The 19,881-nt window shown below is 40.1% G+C and overlaps 1 protein-coding gene across 2 annotated transcripts in view; it reads left to right on the top strand.

The window, feature by feature from the left end:
* ADCY1 (adenylate cyclase 1) overlaps positions 1-19,547 on the top strand; it is a 154,327-nt gene extending 134,780 nt beyond the window's left edge. Inside the window, exons 15-20 of one of the 2 annotated variants that reach the window (XM_040591717.1) lie at positions 141-257; positions 1,431-1,577; positions 1,966-2,064; positions 6,044-6,158; positions 7,755-7,879; positions 8,762-19,547. In XM_040591717.1, coding sequence (XP_040447651.1) covers positions 141-257; positions 1,431-1,577; positions 1,966-2,064; positions 6,044-6,158; positions 7,755-7,879; positions 8,762-9,100 — 942 coding nt within the window. In that variant the 3' untranslated portion in view covers positions 9,101-19,547. Of the gene's footprint in view, positions 1-140; positions 258-1,430; positions 1,578-1,946; positions 2,065-6,043; positions 6,159-7,754; positions 7,880-8,761 lie in introns of those variants that run through there. The other variant, XR_005827515.1, reaches the window with a different exon arrangement.
* The last annotated feature ends 334 nt before the right edge of the window (positions 19,548-19,881 follow it).

Below are 19,881 nucleotides of genomic sequence, written 5' to 3'. Positions count from 1 at the left end.
TGTTCCCACTCTAATTTGCAGGCATTATTTTGCTCAGTTTAATTTCAAGAGATGAATTAATAGATGCTATGTGTTGGCTTCAGGTAGGGGTTTTTTTTTTTGCTTTTTGGAAAGGTTTTTCTTTTCCTCTGTCCCCACAGGCAGAAGAAGAGAGAGATGATATGGAGAGAGTCAAGCTGGATAATAAAAGAATTCTCTTCAACCTGTTGCCAGCACATGTTGCACAGCACTTTCTTATGTCTAATCCGAGAAATATGGTAAACCAAGATAAAATCTAAATACGTGGTGGTGGTGTATGGGTGTGAACCTGTGTAGCTTAGGTCATCTTTCAACTGCATGTTTTCAGGAAAGGCTTGGAGTTACAAAATTTAATTTGTGCTAAAAGAAATAGTTTGGTAAAAACTTGTGGTCCAAGAATTAGATTGGGATTATTTCTTTTTGCTGTAAAATTAGATTGGGATTATTTCTTCCTCCTTCTCTGAATAATTTCAACAAAAAGCAGGATAAAAAAATGTGTCATTCAACACCAATGCAGCCAAGTGTCTGCATGCCAATCAGTAATTTTTTCGGTTTAATCAGTTTAGAATATTGGAGTTTATCACAATATTTCATGAGCTCAGTTTGGCTGTGAATAGTGAAGAGTATGAATTGCCAGACACTTCCCTATGAACCACTCTTGTTCCGAAAGTGTGCTGCCATTACCAAACTCATCCATTGAAAGTTAAAACCAGAGAATTGTACACGCCCAAGGAAGGAACAGGATCTTTTAACATCAAAGGCTGCAGTAATGAAATAAATTGTTTGAGGAGACCCTTACCAGAGTCCTTCTGGTGCAGCTGCAATACCTGCAGCACTGGAGTAGTCTTAATGGCCATGATATTGCTCTTGAGAGTTTGGATCAATGTATTTGAACCACAGAACAGTGGTTTTAATTTCTGAGAGCCCTCTGAATTCTTAAGGAGAAACCTTACTGTAGAGAACAACATTATATTTTTAATGTTGAATACAGGGCTCCAGAACCCAGGGAAAGACATGAAGGAGCAAGGCTGGGTTTGTGCGGCAGGGTAAAAGTATTCCATCTCCTATTTTAGTTATAAAACAAAATTGAGAAATTGCAAATATATTTCTCATAAAATAATAGTTCTACAACTGTTACGACTTTTCACAAAATTTTTACTCACCACTTCCATGTCTGAACAGAGAAAAAGAGTTGTCTTAAATGGGTTTAATAGCTTGGGTGTTAATTTTCTTTTGTGTTTTTGAATGCAGAGATCATTAAATATTTTTTTTAATAATGCTGGCTTTCTCTCTACCAAAAATGATGGCTTTTGCCCTAGCTGTTGCTTAGCAGTATAACAGATACCATAATAATGATGCCTGGTTTAGATTAATCTTTTAAAATAAAAATTGTATCTGCTCATGAACTGCAGGACCTTTATTACCAGTCATATTCACAAGTGGGAGTGATGTTTGCTTCCATCCCAAATTTCAATGACTTCTACATCGAATTGGATGGCAATAATATGGGAGTGGAATGTCTACGCCTGTTAAATGAAATTATTGCAGATTTTGATGAGGTAAGGTCTAAACACTTTGTCTTTTGACCATATCAGTTCTACCAAATTGCTATAGACAGAGATGATCTGTAGCAGCTCAGAGTATCTTGAACTGCCAAATAAAACAGTACTGTAAACTTCCTACTTAATTGTAGTTGGTGCTCACTGGGCTTCTCCAAAGTGCCCAGTTTGCATTTGTAGGCACATGAGTCTGACCTTAAAATCGTCTAATACAGGGAGGAGTATTAAAATGCGAGTTAATGGTAGTTTTTTCAATGACCTCAAAATGGGCAAGCCTCAACTTATCAAAAATCATATGGTTTAATCAACTTGGACATATTATCTGATAACTACAGTTGCTTGTCTAAAATATTATGTAATATTTAACAGTTTTATGTTTTAAACAAAGCTTATGGACAAAGAATATTATAAGGACATAGAAAAGATCAAGACAATTGGAAGTACATATATGGCAGCTGTGGGACTCGTACCTACTTCAGGAACTAAGGTAAGAAGATTTGACATGGCGGTCATCTGCGGAGGAACCATTCTCCTTCAATTTCCAGAGGAAGATGAGAAACACAACTAACTCTATGTGATTACAGATAACTTGTGTTAGTTCTCTACAGCAATTTAAATCTGAAATTCAAAGAACAGCTGTAGCTTGAAAGAAAATTGCTATCCTAGCAGTTGTTCATGTGGCTTCATTTGGGATTTCGTTGTCTACAGCTCTGGATTCTCTGCAAATTTCATATAAAGCTCCTAAGTCAGAGTGGTAGTGTTTTAAACCTGCTATCTTAAACGACCCTGTAAGATGTAGGGAAGGGAAGACTCTAGGTGTAATGAATTGCTGCAAAACTAACACAAGAATATTAACATGTGATTTTTAATTTTTTTTTAATTGAAAACTGGGTGCAACCTATAATCAAAACAAACAGCCTCTCCCAGCCCCCATCATGGACAGGAACTTAGTGCTAGGTACATTGCTGCACTTTACCCTGGTCCCTCCACATCAGCTCTTCTCTGTCTCCACTGTTAACGTTCTTTTTACGCCTTGAATTACTCAGCAGTAAAAAAAAGTCATTTCAGACCCACTGTTTCTGGGGCACAGTTCTTCTGTATCCTCATTACCGTTCCCAAGTGTAATTTCTTACCTTCAATTTGTGTCTTGGGAAAGAGATTCCTTAGATTTGCCTGCAGCATCTGGAAAAGCAGGAAAAAAAACTCTGGACAGTGTACTGAATGCATTGTATACAGAGTACTCTGCAAATTAATATTTATATTAATAAAATTAATAATTATCAGTATGAGGAATATAATGAAAATTAAAGCAATCCATGCTCCTAGTCTGCCCAGAATGTCCAGGCACCTTTCCCCTGTTTTTATATGCATGTACGTATGTTGTAGAGAGGTATACTCATGCCTCTGGTTTAGCACTGCAAAATAACACCGAAGTAGAGGGCAAAAGCAAAAAGAGCCAGAAGCTGGCCTGTGAACTTTCTAGCCACAATTATCCTTGTTAAGTAAATAAAAAACAAGACCATACTGAAAACAACTGTTAGAATCATGTTGGAGTATATCACATGCAACTTATTTTCTGGTCTGCAGGGTATTTGCTACTGATGCTTTCCTTTGTATCATTCTTAGAAATCTACACATTACAAAAAAAGGTATTTTTAAAACTCTGTTTATGCTGAACTGTTTGACTCCTGGGTCCTGAGACAGGTAAAAAAATTGATCCTTTGAATTTTGTTCAGTGTGATCTCAGGCAAACAGGCAACAGCATACTTGTGTGTCTGCTATAAATGCTCTTTGAACTATAATCCTGAAAACAAGTGTGTTATTGGGTAACTTTGGCAGCATACGTTCCAAAACCTAAACATGTTTATCTCTTGTATTTTATAGTTGCTAACAGAAGGGTCAGCTGAGTTAGCCCAGTACTGAAGATACCACTCTGAGCTTATGATAGTAATGAATTTTAAATCACTGCAGAAGGTCTTGTACAGGACTCTTGCCTTTCTCTGAAATCTTGGGGGAAATTTTGGTCTTTTCTGTACAGGTAGAATTTATTTAGCATTTAGTATTCCAGATAACCTAAAGATCATGTATGAAACAACCAATATTTTTTACTTTAACTTGGGGGTTCAGCTGTTCTGTGATCTCTTCCCACTTCTCACCCACTGGTGTGATGCAAACCAGTAGAAATTATTCACGTCCTCTTGGCAGTTTCCCACTAGGTCTTCAGCACGCAGCTATGTAGGAAGAGCCCAACGATCCTGGGCAGCCCGTCGTGCACAGGCGGCCACTGCCAGCCATCACACAGTCCCTGGGCTGCCCTGCGGAGTCATATGTGGCCACGGGGATCCGTAAGGGACTCAGGTGCTTCTGGTCTCCCCTCTGCCAGGGGTGTCCCAGCTTTATCAGCCACCAGTTTCATACTAGGATTTGGACAAGAGCAGAAAGCAGTGGATGGGGTTAACTGTGCTCTTAACTGAGGATATTTACACACGTACCCTGATGAAGTTAAATATTTAAATCTCATCTTTTACAGGACTGTTGTTTTGCAGCTTGACTTCAGCAGGTGACTATAGTAAATGCCCATTGCCTCTGTCAGAGGGGGTTTGCTGTGGTGCTCTGGGCAGTCTTTCCAGTAACTATTCCTCTGATGTTTAAATAAATAATTGCTTGCCAGTTACACCATCAGGGCAGCACACAAACCAAGCTCTTTGTAGATCTTTTGCACAATATAAGTTCATTGTGTGTGTGCACTCCTTTGAAATTACGTCTGTGATTTCACCAGGGTCCTGACTTCATGGTGTTCTTCAGTGCACATTCAGAAGGGTTTGCCAGTAATCCTTCTGAGAGGCAGCTGTCACCTGCAGTGCATCCAGCATTTGTCACCCGTCCTCTCCCCTGCAACCCCGAGGGGCATTGCAGGAAATCAAAGTGTTCATCAGGCAGCAAAAAATTGAAGGATAAGGAATATAAAAAAGATCAGAGGATTAAAAAAAACTATACGCTCCTCTCTCCCTCCTCCAAGCATTCAATATTCTCCTTCTCTACTGGAAGTGTAGCCATCAGCTCTTTAAACTTAATTCTTGTTCTTCCTGTGTCTTGGTGAGGCTGGAAAAGAGTAGAGCTAGTTGACATTGGAAGAAGGAGAATGCCAGAGACCCAGGCAGGTAAATAAAAATATCCTTTGTAAAATTTGAGACTGGCCTGAGGATGACTTTCATCATTTTTTGTTAGCACTGTGCTCTTAATTGTTGTAAATTTCCTGGCCACATGAAGGAACCCTTTCAAGGAGCCTGAATAAAGCAAATAGCAACCTGTTTCTCAGATTCCTCAGTCACTGTCAAGTACTCCATTTATAAAATCTCACTATAGTGACAAAACCAGCCAGCTCTCACCTCCTGCCAGCTGCCACAGCCGTTTTGCAATACCCTACTGAAGCTAGATTGCCACTGACCCTGCATTTCTTTCACCATATCCTACCTTTAGCCCACTTTCACTTTGCAGATGTGTTCAAGAATTCATATTTATTATTCAACTAAGAGCACAACATCAGAGCAACCATATTGAGCCAGGTCAGTGGTCTATTCTAGTAACCTGTCTTTAACGAGCCAACAGTAGATCCTGGGGGAAGGGCGCAAGTTACAAGAAAAACATGCAAACCTCTCATTGCCACTTTCTAATGATACTCTGCTTAAGAAATTGTAGAGCTACAGATAATCTTTTTTTTACTGCTTTGTAGCAAATATTTCTTTCATCAGTTTGAGTAATTATGCTGGAATCAAGCTAACTCTTGGAATCCACAATATCCTCTGAAAATCAGTTCCACGGTTTAATTAGACTGAAGTTGTAAAGGTTATTTTCTTATGTTTGGGGTTTTGTTTACAGTTTGATACTTCAGCATTTCATTTGATCCCTTCTGGTTCTTTTGCTTTAGTTGGTTTAGATACTTTTTATAACAACTCAATTCAGCTTTCCTGGAAAGGAAAGAAAATAGGGGTGTTCTGCATCTCACAGGATTAAACCTAACAGGAATTTTGTCAATGGGAACAGCATGCACCCCATGGAGCTGGGAGCTAGCAATAACCCCAAAGGGAGAAGAGGGCAGAAACTATAGTTATTAATAATCATCAAGCGAAGTAGTTTTGTAAGAAAGCAGGTTATATTCCCTGCCATGCTCACAACAAACATCTGGAGCTCTCTAGCAACAGGACCACTTTACCACGGGAACTTTGCTTTCCATTCTTCCCAGAAATCAGAAACAGAGGGAAGGGAAAAAAAAAAATAATAATTCAGTGCTTGAGAAAAGAATGCATGTGCTGGAGCCACCGTCAAAAATTTCTTTTTGCAAACAGCAGACTGGGTTAGGTTTTCCTAAGCCATCCAGTCTGAGCTTTTCATTGGTTTTCACTTTGATGTTTCACCTGCCTCTCAGTACCCTACAAATCTAATGTCCAATACTATTTTGTTTCTAGGCTAAAAAATCAATTTATTCCCATCTGAGTACACTGGCAGATTTTGCAATAGAGATGTTTGACGTTCTTGATGAAATCAACTATCAGTCTTACAATGACTTTGTCCTACGAGTTGGTAAGTCACGCTTCTACCATTATCACACAAGCAGAACATTGTTTGTTGGCTTTCCCTGTGCTGTCTGCAAAGGATTACCTGTCCTGCACTCATGATTAAAACTGAACAGTCTCCTTTAGCAGGAGAGTCACGTCCATGTAGAAGGTCAGCAGGCTGGATGGTGAGCATCAGTATTAAGGAATTACACTTGTATCCAACTCCAGTGTGTTTACTTAATCTACACACCCCTAAAAGGAAACTGCACCAATAATTTTGTACATTATTAGTGTACCCAGTCTTGTGGCTTACACTGCTTTGCACTGCTAAACTGCTGAAAGCTGGGTCTGACTGTACTTAAAGCTATTAAGTTGCATCTGCAAAAGTTTTGTTGGCATTAAAATTGCAATAGGAGCTTTTTCTACATAGATGCCAAATCACCTTAACCAGTCCTGTTTTCTTCAACAAATCAAATCCTCTGGTCTTCCCAACATGAACCTTCCCATGCAATCCTTTACATGTTATTATGTGTCTAGGCGTCTCAGAGTCCTTTCTCCCAGCCTTAGAGAGCAAGTTCCCATCTTCCCTGCATCCCACTCCGCTCCAATGATACTTCCATGGTTCTCATTTCATTGTGTGTTCTAACACAGTGTTCTCCGGCTTCTTTCTCTATATATTTTCATGGCTGAATTGTGAGAATAGGCCAGACTTGGGGAAAAGTGAGGTTGCTAGTAGTGGAAGATTGAGACAGACCGAAGATATCAAGGGCAGCAATAGGAGAGTTATATATCTTCGCCCTCTTGTACATCCTAATAATTACCAACCCCAAATTCTCTTTGAACTCTGTTACAACCGGTCTTCCCAGGTTCACAAAGGAGCAGGAGATAAATGTCAAAGCCCCATCCTTCTGCATAACTTGCCTGGGAAAGCCCTTGCAGAGAACCTCATGCAGGTATTAGCAACTGCAGCTCTTCAGGGCACTCAGAAGAAGGAACATCCTCTTTTGTCTTCCAAACAAGGTGTCACAACCAGACATAAATACAGAATTGAGCCTTGTGGCTTCCCCAAAAAGGTGCTTGAGCCATTTTCACGTACCGTTGTCTTCTTCCAGTGTCTCCCTGTTCTGAGCCATCTAGTATTGACAACCAATATGACATGCTTCCCTTACCCCATTCCTCGTGTCTTCCAGGCTACTATTTCTGTTCCACTTGGAAAGCCTCCACTGAAAGGCTTTATATGAGCAACAACAGTGAAAGTAGTAGCAAACAATTAATGATCTGTAACAGTTTATCCTGAACTAATCTACAGCTAAACCCTGCATGACCACTGCTTTCCTTCCTTTCTTAAAACAAACAAAACAAGAAAATCCACAGATAAGCTGTATTTTTATGTTGTCTGCCATATTGCATTTTCAATAAGATATCTCTGTGTATGTCCTCATTTTGTTTCTGAACCTCTTACAAACAGAAGTCAAATTAGCATTCATGTCACGTGTACTATGCCCTACGACCACAAAAATTCTAAGACACTTGTGTTAAAAAATATTATTTTGCAGGATTCTTGTCTCCCTTGGATGATATCCTGTAGTGTTTGAAACCAAACTCATTGTTTTGATTTTAGGTATTAACGTCGGGCCGGTAGTGGCTGGAGTCATTGGAGCCAGAAGACCACAGTATGATATCTGGGGGAACACTGTGAATGTTGCCAGCCGGATGGATAGCACTGGAGTGCAGGGGAAAATTCAGGTGAGTGCATTCTGAGACAGTGTTGCAAACTTCACATAACTCCTGTTTCTATATGTGGTGACCTTTTTGAGACCACTTAGAAAACACAGCCTCACTTGATCTCGTGGTTCTTATGAAAAGGGCAACGTTATCCAGATGATTCAAGCATCAGAGGTATAGTTGTTTTCCATTATCTATGCTTCACTGGTTGGAGGCAATGAAATCCTTATATAAATCATTTCCCGTCTAAAGAAACTGAGTTCTTGCTGCATTGCACACAGTTGGAGGCAAGCCTGGGAACGCCAGCACCGCATGGGCCAGTCCTTGTGCTGTAGGAATTTTGCCTGAATAAGGACTACAAGGGAAGGATCTATGTCCACTTACATCCTGCTGCATTTTCTGTAGCTTTAAAAATTCCTTGGACTCTTTGGATCAGAGAGGCTACACAGACGAAGAACATTGTTGTTCTGTTAGAGCTTGGCTGGAAGCAATGCTGCACCTCTCAATGTCTCAATGGACTCTTGCAGCCTTTTATCCAAAACACCTGTCTAATCTCCAGGGATCAAAAGTTCTTCCGGAGTAAATTAACGTCACTGGAACTGATCCAGCTTGCAACAGCAGACAATTTGGTAACACATTTCTGTTGGACCAGAGCTTAATCTGGTCGCGTAATTATTCAGCTTAAGACCAGAAGTTCTTCTGCTTAGATTCCAGTTTGGTCAGCGATTTTTAATGCCTTAAGAAAATTCTGTGTGAGCCCCAGTGCAGCAGCAGGTGCTGATTCATTCTGCTTAGGCATATTTCATGCCAGAGAAGTACAATGGAGACGGGTGGGCCGTTCTAGGATTAATCTTACATGAACAGGAAAAAACTAATAGGTGTTTTTTTTTTTTCTGTCCTCAGGTGACAGAAGAAGTTCAGCGGATATTAAAAAGGTGCAGTTACGAATTCGTGTGCAGGGGTAAAGTCAGTGTAAAGGGAAAAGGTGAAATGTTGACCTATTTCCTGGAAGGAAAGGCTGATGGAAATAATTCACAAACACGGTCTTTAAACTTAGAGCGGAAAATGTACCCTTACGGGAGAGCAAACATTCAAACAAAACTGGGCACCAGCTGTCCATCGGTGTCCTCAGTTGCTAGCTTTACTGTAAAAGCTGGGCTTGGAGCAGGTCAAGCGTCTGCCACTCACGCAAATCAAACCCTGCATTACCTTCCTTCTGTGCCAGCTGTGAAGGAGGCATAGAGCAAAGGAGATTTGGTTGTGCCATTTGCAGTGAACCTGGAGAGCAATGGTTGTCTGAATTTTTACCAAGAGATCAGAGGTCATAGGCTGTGGCATTAACCAAGGACCACTACAACCCAACCAAAGAGAACTTGGGGACTGTGTAATGAACTCTTGGGATGGAACATATAAGGGCTAGAAATTCTGTTAGGAAAAGTCAAAATCTGATTTTCTGGAAACGAGGAATATTTTCTTGGCATTTTTAAAGGGTAAATGAAAAAAAATGAGATAAACGTGCAAGCAATTATTTATGTGTGTGTGTATATATATGTTTTAATCTATATATGCACATATACAAACAGTCTTACGTAGACTTAATAGAGATTTATAGAGATAAACATAAAAATATGTATTTATTTACACATCCACCTGCAATGACAGAGCAAAGAGATTTCTCTTTCTGTCATAGCTGGCATTGTTGGGTCTGGGATCAGAAAAGCTGCATTCAAGCACGGAGCGTGGGGCAGCTGGAGACTCTCCAGGGCTACAGCAAGAGTTAAAGAAACTGTGTTCCCAGTGCGTGAGTTAAAGCAAAGAGAACAGCGTTCATTGTGCTGTCAATGGCAGATTTATGACAATTAATGAAGATTCAGCTAATTGCTAAACCCTATGTATTTTTTTAAATTCTCTTTGCATGCTCCAAAATCTTAAAGTAAAAAAAAATATATTCCAATTCAAACGCATAACACTAGGATATGAAGTCGATAAACCACAAAACTTAAAGATTTGGCAGAAGAACAATACATATTCTTTCCTTTTTTTAAAAAAAAAAGGGTGGTGGAATTCAGAAGTTGCTGCCTCTTCACAGGTCATTCGACTCTGTGCAATGCAGAGGACCCACCCGGCAAGCACAGCAATATGCTTATGCAATATAGAAACATTCCTTTATGTACAGTGCTGATTTTATTGAAGAGCAGAAGGATGGTGTTATTTCAGGCTTTTACAAACAGCACAGATCCTGTGGCTCAGCCCATGGATTTAGCTTTACCTTTCTAAACAGCTCAAAGAATAGTCCTGTACCGGTGACAAACACGCCATTGCTATCTTGATGACATTTAGAGTTTTTGCCAACACAGTTTTATGTCTTAATTAATTTTTAAATTTATGCCACAGTTTTATTATATCTTGATTCAACCCGGGCTCTCTCTTCAAAGCTGTACAATTATAGAAAGCTATAATTCTGAGGAACAAACACAGTCCAACTTTGCCCAAATGAGGAGCACGCTGGTAGACATGCCAGGAGAGTGGGGCCTGCTCTTGATCTGCATAAAAGGGAACAATTTTTGACTGCTTCTTCCTTTAATGCAGCCCACACCCTATTGTTCATGGTTTCATCTTGAAACGCTGATCTGGATGGGAAATGTGGAGTGCAGCTCCGTCCTCGGACTGGCTGGAGGTCACCCTGTGGCATGACATGTGCTCTGCTGACAGGTGCCATGCTCTCTGGATGGGGATGCTCCAGCTGGCCAGCCTCACTGCTTTCCAAAGGCGAAGTAAAACTTTGCATTGCCCAACAACATGCAAAACTTCCTTTTAACTAAAACAAAACAAAACCAAAACCCTAACAAAACAAACCTGAAAAACCCACCCAGGACTTGCAGTAGTTGTCCAAATTGCACAGTAGAAAATTTAGGTGTACTAGATGTCATGTTTCCCTTTGGTGGGCTTATTTTATTACTGATTTCAGTGGCAAGTAATTCCCCTGCCATCAGCATTGGAGCAGTCACCATTTGTGTGAAAAGTATATGGACAAACACCCTGTCAACAGATGCAAATGGTTAAAGAAATGCCGCAGGTGTTTCTGTTCTCCACGTAGCCGCATCAGGCTGCTGCGGGACTCCAGTGGTTAGCAGCAAGGTTTTCAATTAATTTTTATGTGCCCTGTCAGCTAGGTGCTTCATTACAAAGCTAGCAAAATCAGTGTGGTGATTAAAGTGACTATAAAAACCTGAGAATTGCTTCCTAACTGTGCTAGGTATATGCATCCTGGCTGGTCTGTGGAAAGGCACTGCATTACTTTATCAACCTAACAGCTATCCAGTTCACAGGTGTTCTTCCAGAATAAGTTAAATCTGATTTTAAGGCACTCAAAGCCATTTAAATAAATACATGTAGAGAATACACATTTAAAATAAAAAATATTTACATAATTAAATTGAGTATCCATGTAAAGCACACTATGTATTTATGTATTCTAGTAGGTTTGTAAATCATCACACAGGTAAGTTAAATATTTAACCAAAATGGAAAGCATTATGTGCAATAGCATTAATCATTCAGTTCCTCTCACAAAAAGCCGAAGTGACACAATTTTTGAATTGGTGAATTTGGTATCATTTCACCGATAATAATAAAACAGTATTTTTACGTGTACTGTAACAGCATCTTCAGATCCTGGCAGTACATCTGGTAGCATGTGAACACATAGACCAAATACAGCCATTGACCCACCTCAAAAGCCTAAAATGAAATTACTTCTTTGTTACTTTTTTAGTAGGTCCATGATACAGGCATATTGCCATCATTGCTTTTATCACTAAATAGACAGCGAGCAGAAATTAATTACCCTCTGTGCTAATATTTTCCAGACTGTTCTCATTCCCAGACTTATTGCCAGCCTAGTCCTAGAGCAACAGCAGTGGAAGGTCACATAGCAAGGTAAATTTGGAGTATTCATTTTGATATTTTAGAAGATTAACAAGTGCTATAGAATTACTCCAAAGTTTTTCTAAGCCTGAGCCTCCTCCCCAACAGCCAAATGAGGCACGTTGATTTTTGTAAGAAAATTTTCCATGTTGAATGGGAAGAACCAGACAGTCACAGTCCATTGTCAGCCTCTCATGTGGCCCTTTTGCAGGAGCTCTGTGCCTCTGGAGAGGTTGAGTGGAACAGCACAGCCTCTTGGTACTGCGGCCGCCGGCATGCATGTGCCACATCACAGCATCAGTAATTTGAGTCAGTTTCCAGACTTTGAGTCCTACCGTTGACATTTTTCATATCTTCGTTGTGGTGGTTGTCGCTGGTTTTACTATGGGAGGGAACTATATTTTACTATGTAGCCCTGGACTGGGCAGTACAGAATCACAAAGAAAGTTCAGCCGAGGCACAAATGAGTGAAAAGCCACATGAAAATGATAGGCAGTGCTCAGCAGCCTTCCCAACAGGGAAAACTAAATGCCCGTTGAAATCATAATATAATGAAGCTGTGCTCTTGCCTTTATGCTTTCCTCCCTCTTCATATCATTTCCCCCCGTTTTCCTTTCCTGTGTACATTTGTTTTATTTCAGCTCTGGTGTGATAGCTTTAAACAAGAGATTTAACCTCTCTGATCTTCTGCCTTCCTTGGTATGTTCATTAAGTTTTATACATGGAAAGAGGTAGTAGCAATATTTCCGATAACCCCGCAAATGCACATTTTCTGCCAAATTCGAGGAGCTTGTCATCAAATGTGGTTTTTTGGCAATTGGCTGAAGATAATACGTGGCCAGCTCCAATATCCCTGATAATCATCAGAAGGATTTCCTTGGATTTCTGTGGGATTTGGGTTGCGTCCGCCTTAATGCATGCAGTTGTCTTTCCTATCTTGCATTTATTAATTTTCTGGTCCAGCTCTGTAACTTTTGCCTGGGTGACCTTGCTGTAGCACCAGCGAGGAGTCGGTTCTGCCCCACAGTAACCAAAATTCACTGGCGTTTAGCCAAGGTCAGTAATTTGTCGCATTGTGGCGTTGTGGGCAGAATAGCCTCCCGCGCTTCTGGTCACTGCTCTGTGCATCTGTTAGTGTGAAACACTGCACAGGTAGGGACCCTACCACAGAGCGATGCCACTTCGGCACGCTGGAGTCTGTCAATAGCAAGCACAATATTTCACATCAGTTTGCACGTTTTCTCTTTCAGATAATAGTAATAATCAAAGTCTTTTGTTCTTTATATAAGGAGATACGTATTGGAGATCTTCAGACTTCGCTGTCTTGGGAGCAAATTTCAAAGTGTTCCTACACTACCTTTACCTTTAAATGTTTGGGTTTTTTAATTATTATTCTCCGCTGAGATTGCAGACTGGCATTCAGTTGGATTAGTGGCTAGATCTTTCCAAACATCTTCCATCTGCATTCACTAGAAAGCTATTTCATCCAGCCTGTAAGATGTGGTGGGGTTTTGTTGCTGCTTCCTGCCATGGCAAGTCATGCTCCCTTGTCTTCACTAAAACACGCGCCCGTTCTCCCTTGCTTTCTCTAGGTGAGACTGAGAGCCAAAAGCTTCAGCTCATTAGGGCTGAATCTGCATCCCTTAAGTACCCACAAGGCCTGCAGAAATCACCAGGAGTTTAGCATGGTTGCGAAGAACAGGAGTTGAGCTTCTGTAGGCCAAGTTCTGCTTTGGGTTACAGCGACAGCTCATGTCGGTCCTGAACTGAGTATTTTACGGCACTGTAACCGAGAGTAGGTCATGCGCCTCAATCTCTTTCACGCTTTTGCCTGCAATTTATCTGTAAAGGCAAAAGCGAGTCCTTGGGAGTCACTGTTCAAAGGGAAACGGTATATGACCTGTGCCATTTCAGTGCTTTGAGGAGTCTGAACACACTAGTAAGTAGCGTGAATCATTTTCATGTGTTGAATTCTTGCTTGTAGCAGACACAAAGCATTTTCTTTACATCAGCAAGTTCGGATTCTGTACGTGTTCTGCCCAGGCAGGAGGACTATTTAGCCATAATGTTCTTTCGAGTTAGAGTTTTGTATTACAGTGAAAACCAACATTTTTTAATTTGTGATAAACCTGTATTATAATGCCTTATTTATTTTTAATCTTGTACAGTGTTATAAAACAACAGAGAACATTGGCCTTTCATGTATTATTCACTTTAAAAGATGTATTGTATTATGAAATTTTGTAAATAGTTTTAGCTCGGACAGGTAATTGCATGTACACTTGTATAAAAAGACGCAAAAAGGCACACTTTTAACAAATGTTAATGACTTTTGTAAGAGACATTTTACATGTGCATGGAGATTATAAATCTTTTGGAAATGGATGTCCTTTTGCTTTTCCTTGCAATCTACTGCATGCCACTCATGCCTGACTTCAGTAAAACAAAACAAAACAGTAAGTTTTCCTAAATGTTTTTGACATATCACTTCTGGCACAAAGTTAAATCCACTAGTTGCATGTGCGTTCAGCAAAGCAAAATCAAAATGCAAACAGCAAATAAAGAAGAAAAATAATTTAATGATTGTGATCTGCCAACCTCAGTGTTCCAAGATCCATACTACAGTATATGGAAAGTGTTATCAACATCTATGCTGTCTTCATAAGGTACCTTCTGGTCATTAGAAGCAATAAACTCTACTTACTGTAATATAAAAAGTAAGCAGATATTCTAGTTCATAATGGTGTAATATCTGACATTCAGTGGGTATTCTCTGATACTGCATTTGATGTAGTATTGTCATCAGGAAGGACCAAGTGTCAAATCCATCATTGCTGTATGCAGGTGCAACGCGATGGAAGGTAAAGGAGGTGAATTTGGCCCATTGATGTTACCCAGAGTATATTTCTAGTGTAGTAATAAGTTATTGTATGTGCAAAGTACACAATGCAAATAGATTGTTTCCCTAGATACATACATATGTGTATATATGTATGTGTATATATATATATATAAAATAATTTGGTTGCCTTATTTTTGTTAGCTTTTTTCAACTTATTTTCCAAATAACTTCTATTGCTAAGCTGAAAGTATTTACCAGAACTATTTGGAGAAGGTTCACTGGGTTCTCTGGTTTGAGCTGTCTGGGTTCTGTGCTGATGCTAGTCCTGCTCCCGCTAAAGCCACGCTTACAGGGATGCCTACCCTAAGCATCACAGCCCAACCCGCCACTTGAGGTCCGTGCCAGTTAGCAATGTTGGAATAAGAAATGGGTATCTAATCCTCTAGCTGATTTTCCCCCATATTGCTGCTGAACAAAACTTTAAATTCTGGAGGTATTTTACATGTGTCTTTTTGAAGGTTGTCATTTCTGTGTCACTACAGTTTGGGACTACTCTTCAAATTACTTATGTAATTGCTGTATGATGAATGAGGAGTACTGGAGGAGCATAACACTGAGGTTGGTGGCAGAGGGAAAATGGTGTGGACTGTGAATACTTTCTACTCTGTATTAATAAGGACTTCTTGCATTTCACAGACTTGAGCTGATTTCATAATAAGGCTTTGAAATCCATTAATTTGTTTGTTTAATCAGGTGACTGTGGGGTTAACTATGCAGTACAGCTTCTGCAAGTACTTCTGTCAAAGTAAGTTAAGGTGTAGGTTCATACAACATATCCCAGCGGCCTGCGTACAAGAACCACTACCTTTGTACTGATGATTGGTTTCGTACACTAGTTAAGGGTTTCTGACAGTCATAAATGAACTTGTCTCAAATTCAGTGGGTCTTGCATCTCAGTGTGGCATAATTGTTGTGACTAATGACAATCTGGACTCTGTTTCTCGACCCCAACTCTGTTGATGATTGGCTTTTTTCAGAACTCTGTGTAGGCTTTTTTCAGCTCTTTGTTCCTTTTAATCCCATCTCTTACTGAGTTTTCAGGCCAAAGCTCAATCATGAATAAATGTGTAAATGTAAATAAATGGGGGGAAAGTGCATCTAAGGGAGGGCTGCCTGTTGCTCTTTAATTACTCTCCAAAACATCACACTTCTTGGGTGGCCTGGTGTGACATAATCTGATTGGTACAAGGACAAAAACAGGAAAGGGGGGGGGAGTTTTCAGGAGTACAAAATAATTAAAAAAATAATAAAAAAGAAGAAGCTTGTGAGATAGCAGTGGCAGAAAGAAAGAGGTGAAAAGCCAGTACTCCTGCAGTCATTGGTAAAGCTCTTGGTGATGTGGGACAGGTCTTGAGTGCCTGAGCCAGCAGAGTACTCGACCAGATTCCTAGTGAGGCAGAAATAAGAGTTGTGTTCAACTGCATGGCCAGATCCATTTGGAGTTTTCGTGTCTGTTCACATTCATAAGTGTTCAAGACCTCTTGGTGAACTGCTTTCAGAATTCCAGAAGGAATTATTCAGAGTTGTTGGGGGTTGTCACCTTTAATGCCTATTTTCTGATCATGAAGAAGCACCTTGAATTTTGAATTAGTGTTGGTTAATGTACATAGCCTATGCGCTGGAAGGACTTGGTTTTGCTTGTGCCTTAACTGCATGCTCGAGGATCTGCTTCTTTATATTAGGAATCCCCATTTTATGCCTTCTGTGGCATCAGATGTGTCACACCTGCATAAAACTGAAGGAACAAACAGTGCTGCATCACTGTGAAGCTTTTTTACTACTTCCTTTCCTACTTTGGTTTACTACCAGCACAGCTATGTGGGTGTGAGAAGCACTCCAAGTGCTTATGGAGGAAGGCCATAGGCAGGTACGTGTGTGTCCAAGCTAAATACGAACAGATTTCCTAGAAAGCTCAGCACATGCAGCGAGCTGAGTTCTGCAGAAAATCTGTCCAGATAGTTTGGAGCTCCTTTGAAAAAGCTGGCTGCCTTCCTCTTCAGATCAGGCTTACACAACATGTTGATTAAAAACATGCTTACCTACAGCTTGTAACTGCACTGCCACATTGGCTAGGGGTAGGTTAGCCTGCCGGTGGTAAAACGGCTAACAGTTCTCATTGTGGGCAAGGCTAAGGCGTGCTTTGATTACTGCAGTTGTGCACACTATCGTGTCTTACTTTCAAGTGCCTGACCTGCTGCTTTGATCCTAGACCTGTCAATGGTGGCATCAGTTATGGACAATTTGAACTGGCACATGGAAGTTGTTGAGGCGATTTCTCATGTCTTTTCCTCCTTGGTGCACATGGGTGCGAAGGTTGTCTGTGCTTATGTATCAAATGCCATCCAAGCGATATAGCAAGAATTTTAAGTGAAATGTAGATGAAGATGAATTGTCTGTGCCATCACAGAATTGCTTCATGATAATTACATTTTTGAATTGTTACAGTAAAACCCCTTTTTCGCTTAGAATTCTTGCTTTTTTTACAGTAACATTACTAGGGTTCCATTAAGAAAAAAATGAAATAATGGTGTAACTTGCTCCCATTTACAAGTACAATTGTCTGTACAAATTTGGACTTAGGGAAAGCAAATGGCGAGTTTCTTTTCTGCATTCAAGCCTCTGGTTTTTATGCAGAGGTAGCTTTGGAAAATGTTACAGAATATAGTAGGAATGTAAGTAATGCTTTCAGACCTACTGGTTACCATTTCAGAGCAGTTACCATTTCTAGGGTAACTAACCCAATTCTAGAGAATTCTAGAGCAGTGATATTATTTTCAGTGAAACTATGACAGAGGTTAAAAACCTCTTCTTGGAAGTTCTTTTTACATTATATACTTGTGTGTAGATTTGTCTGTGTGCAAATCATCAGTTTGTACACGGAATGTGGATAGTGGTCTGAAACAGTAGCAATGCATGCACATGTCAGTTCCAAGCAGATTCAGCCAACTTTGACCCATCTCTTAAAATCTCTGCCACTAAAACTTGTGCTGCAGCTCACATCTGTCTGGATTTTATCCTGCTGGTTAGTCCTTGTACGCTCTGTTGTCAGGACGTTAATTTTTGCCCTTCTTGTATATGTCCATAGGTTCTGCTTGGAAATGAGATATTAAGTATTTTTCTGATCTGGTAATTGAAAAGATTTAGAAGTGTATGTGATTCCTTCTTTTTGTAATGAAATTTTCAGCAGCCTAAGGTAGGAGGCAAAAAACCCCAACCACATGGAGCACGTATTCTACAATCAAAATTGGTCTGTCTACATATGATGGCACAGTGTTCACTGCAGGCTTACCTGTAATTTTAAGCATCCTAGAAATATTTAAATGTAGTAAATGCTATAGCGCTAAGAGGAAAGGACCTAGGCATGCCTGCCTGCCTCTTAACGCCACGTAACTATTCTTTGGACATGAAAATGTGACCTGCAACTCATAAAACATTGCTTCTTAAGGGATCGATGCCCCTGCCACCCTTAACTTGCCTTCCATTGTTCAGTGCCATCCCATTTTTGTTGCAGGCAGTTACTGTCTGCTCAGTCCTGCTTACCATCTCCCTCCCCAGGTCCTCCACCACGTGGCTGTCAATCATCTTTTTCAAAGAGAAAATATATTTACAAAAAGCAGATTTTTCATATAATAGGTGTTTAGGGGAAAAGAAATCGCTTTTCCACAGCGGGGTTAGGAAGTGGTATGTGTGACAGCAGGCCTGAAAGGATGAGTGAAGGTCCCCAGTGGCAGGAACGTGGGCACCAGCAGCTGGCAGCAGGCTGGATAGCCAGGCTTAACCCCGCCAGCTGCAGGCAGAGCAGCATCCCTGCTCCTGTCCCCAGAGAAGAGACACAGATAAGCAAGAGGGGGGGGATAGTCTTAATTCATGTTCCCTAGCAGTTTACTAAACATGTGCAAACCCATTTCAAGGGTAGTCATGTTCTCTGTGTCTGGATGCCTCTCTTTATTAAAAAATAAGAGTAAGCAAAGGTACAGTCTTGGGGTTTTATAGGGCTGGTTGAATCAAAGCATTCAGTAAGACCATGCAAGAGGAGTCTTAGCTGCTTAACCTGCAGATTTTTGCAGCGAATTCTGCATTGCTTCCAAACTAACTTGAATATTCTGCTTAGACTTTGAAAAAAAAATAGCATCAGGTAGAGATACTCCGTTCCTCAAAGGGAAAACCAAATGTATTCTTCTTTCTTTTTGAACGGCATACGAGGTTTCAGAAGGTATTTCAGTCTGATTTACAGCCTGGTAAAATCGATGGAAATATTAACTTCAGTGATGGTTGAGTTGTTAGATCAGGCCTTATTCTGATGCCTCTTCCTCTCCCACTGATGTCAAACGGGGTGTTGCCAGTAACTTCAAAGGGACGGGGAGGAGGCCTACTGTATCACAATAGAAACAGCTATCTACATAGATAAATAAAATTAACAGTCCTGACTTTAAGGAACGAACTAGTAAGTCAAGATGTCATTTTTTCAACTATTGTAGCCCACTGAACCTATAAATAATTTTTATATCTATATAGCTATACACTATATATATATATGTATGTATATACATAGTACAATACAATAACTTAACACTGGGTAACTTCTAATGATAGATTTGCATTAATAATACGGGTCTATTTTTATGTAAATAGAATATTGTAGAGTATCTTCCAGTCTTTTTCAGGATTGTTAAATTGAGAAGAGCAATTGAATATTTGTCCTATTTTTATGTTAAAAAGTGAATGGACTGAAATGTTAAATGTGAATGTAAATTTCTTATTGCAACTTTTATACTGAATGTTTGCACTATTATAATTTCTGGAATCTAATTAAAAATAAAGGAAAAAAAAGTTGCTTGAATAAACAGCTGTTTGAGATTGTTGTTTTGGTTTGGCTGGTTTGATTTTTAAATCAAGTTATATTCATCATTCTATACCAAGCTGCCTCTCAGAGGGTCCAAATGCAGCTTCTCAGCTTTCAGGTTGAGGACATGCATCGAGCAATCCTGCAATTCTACTTTCACAATTGCTTTGAACTGAAGAACCTTGTGGGAGCAATTCAGCTCCCTTGTGAGCCTTGTTGACTTTCTGCGTTGACCACAGTGGAAGCGAGCCTGGGCCAAGTGCTCCAGCCATTGTGCAAGCAGAGGAAAGTAAACATGTGCAAATACTGGCCGCATAGACCAGAAGTTGGGGAGGGGAAGTTCATCTCTCA

Source organism: Falco naumanni, chromosome 4 (assembly GCF_017639655.2).
Source record: "Falco naumanni isolate bFalNau1 chromosome 4, bFalNau1.pat, whole genome shotgun sequence".
Taxonomy (NCBI): Eukaryota; Metazoa; Chordata; class Aves; order Falconiformes; family Falconidae; genus Falco; species Falco naumanni.
The sequence above is the reverse complement of the archived record's forward strand: the minus strand, read 5'-3'. Positions and strand labels throughout refer to the sequence as shown.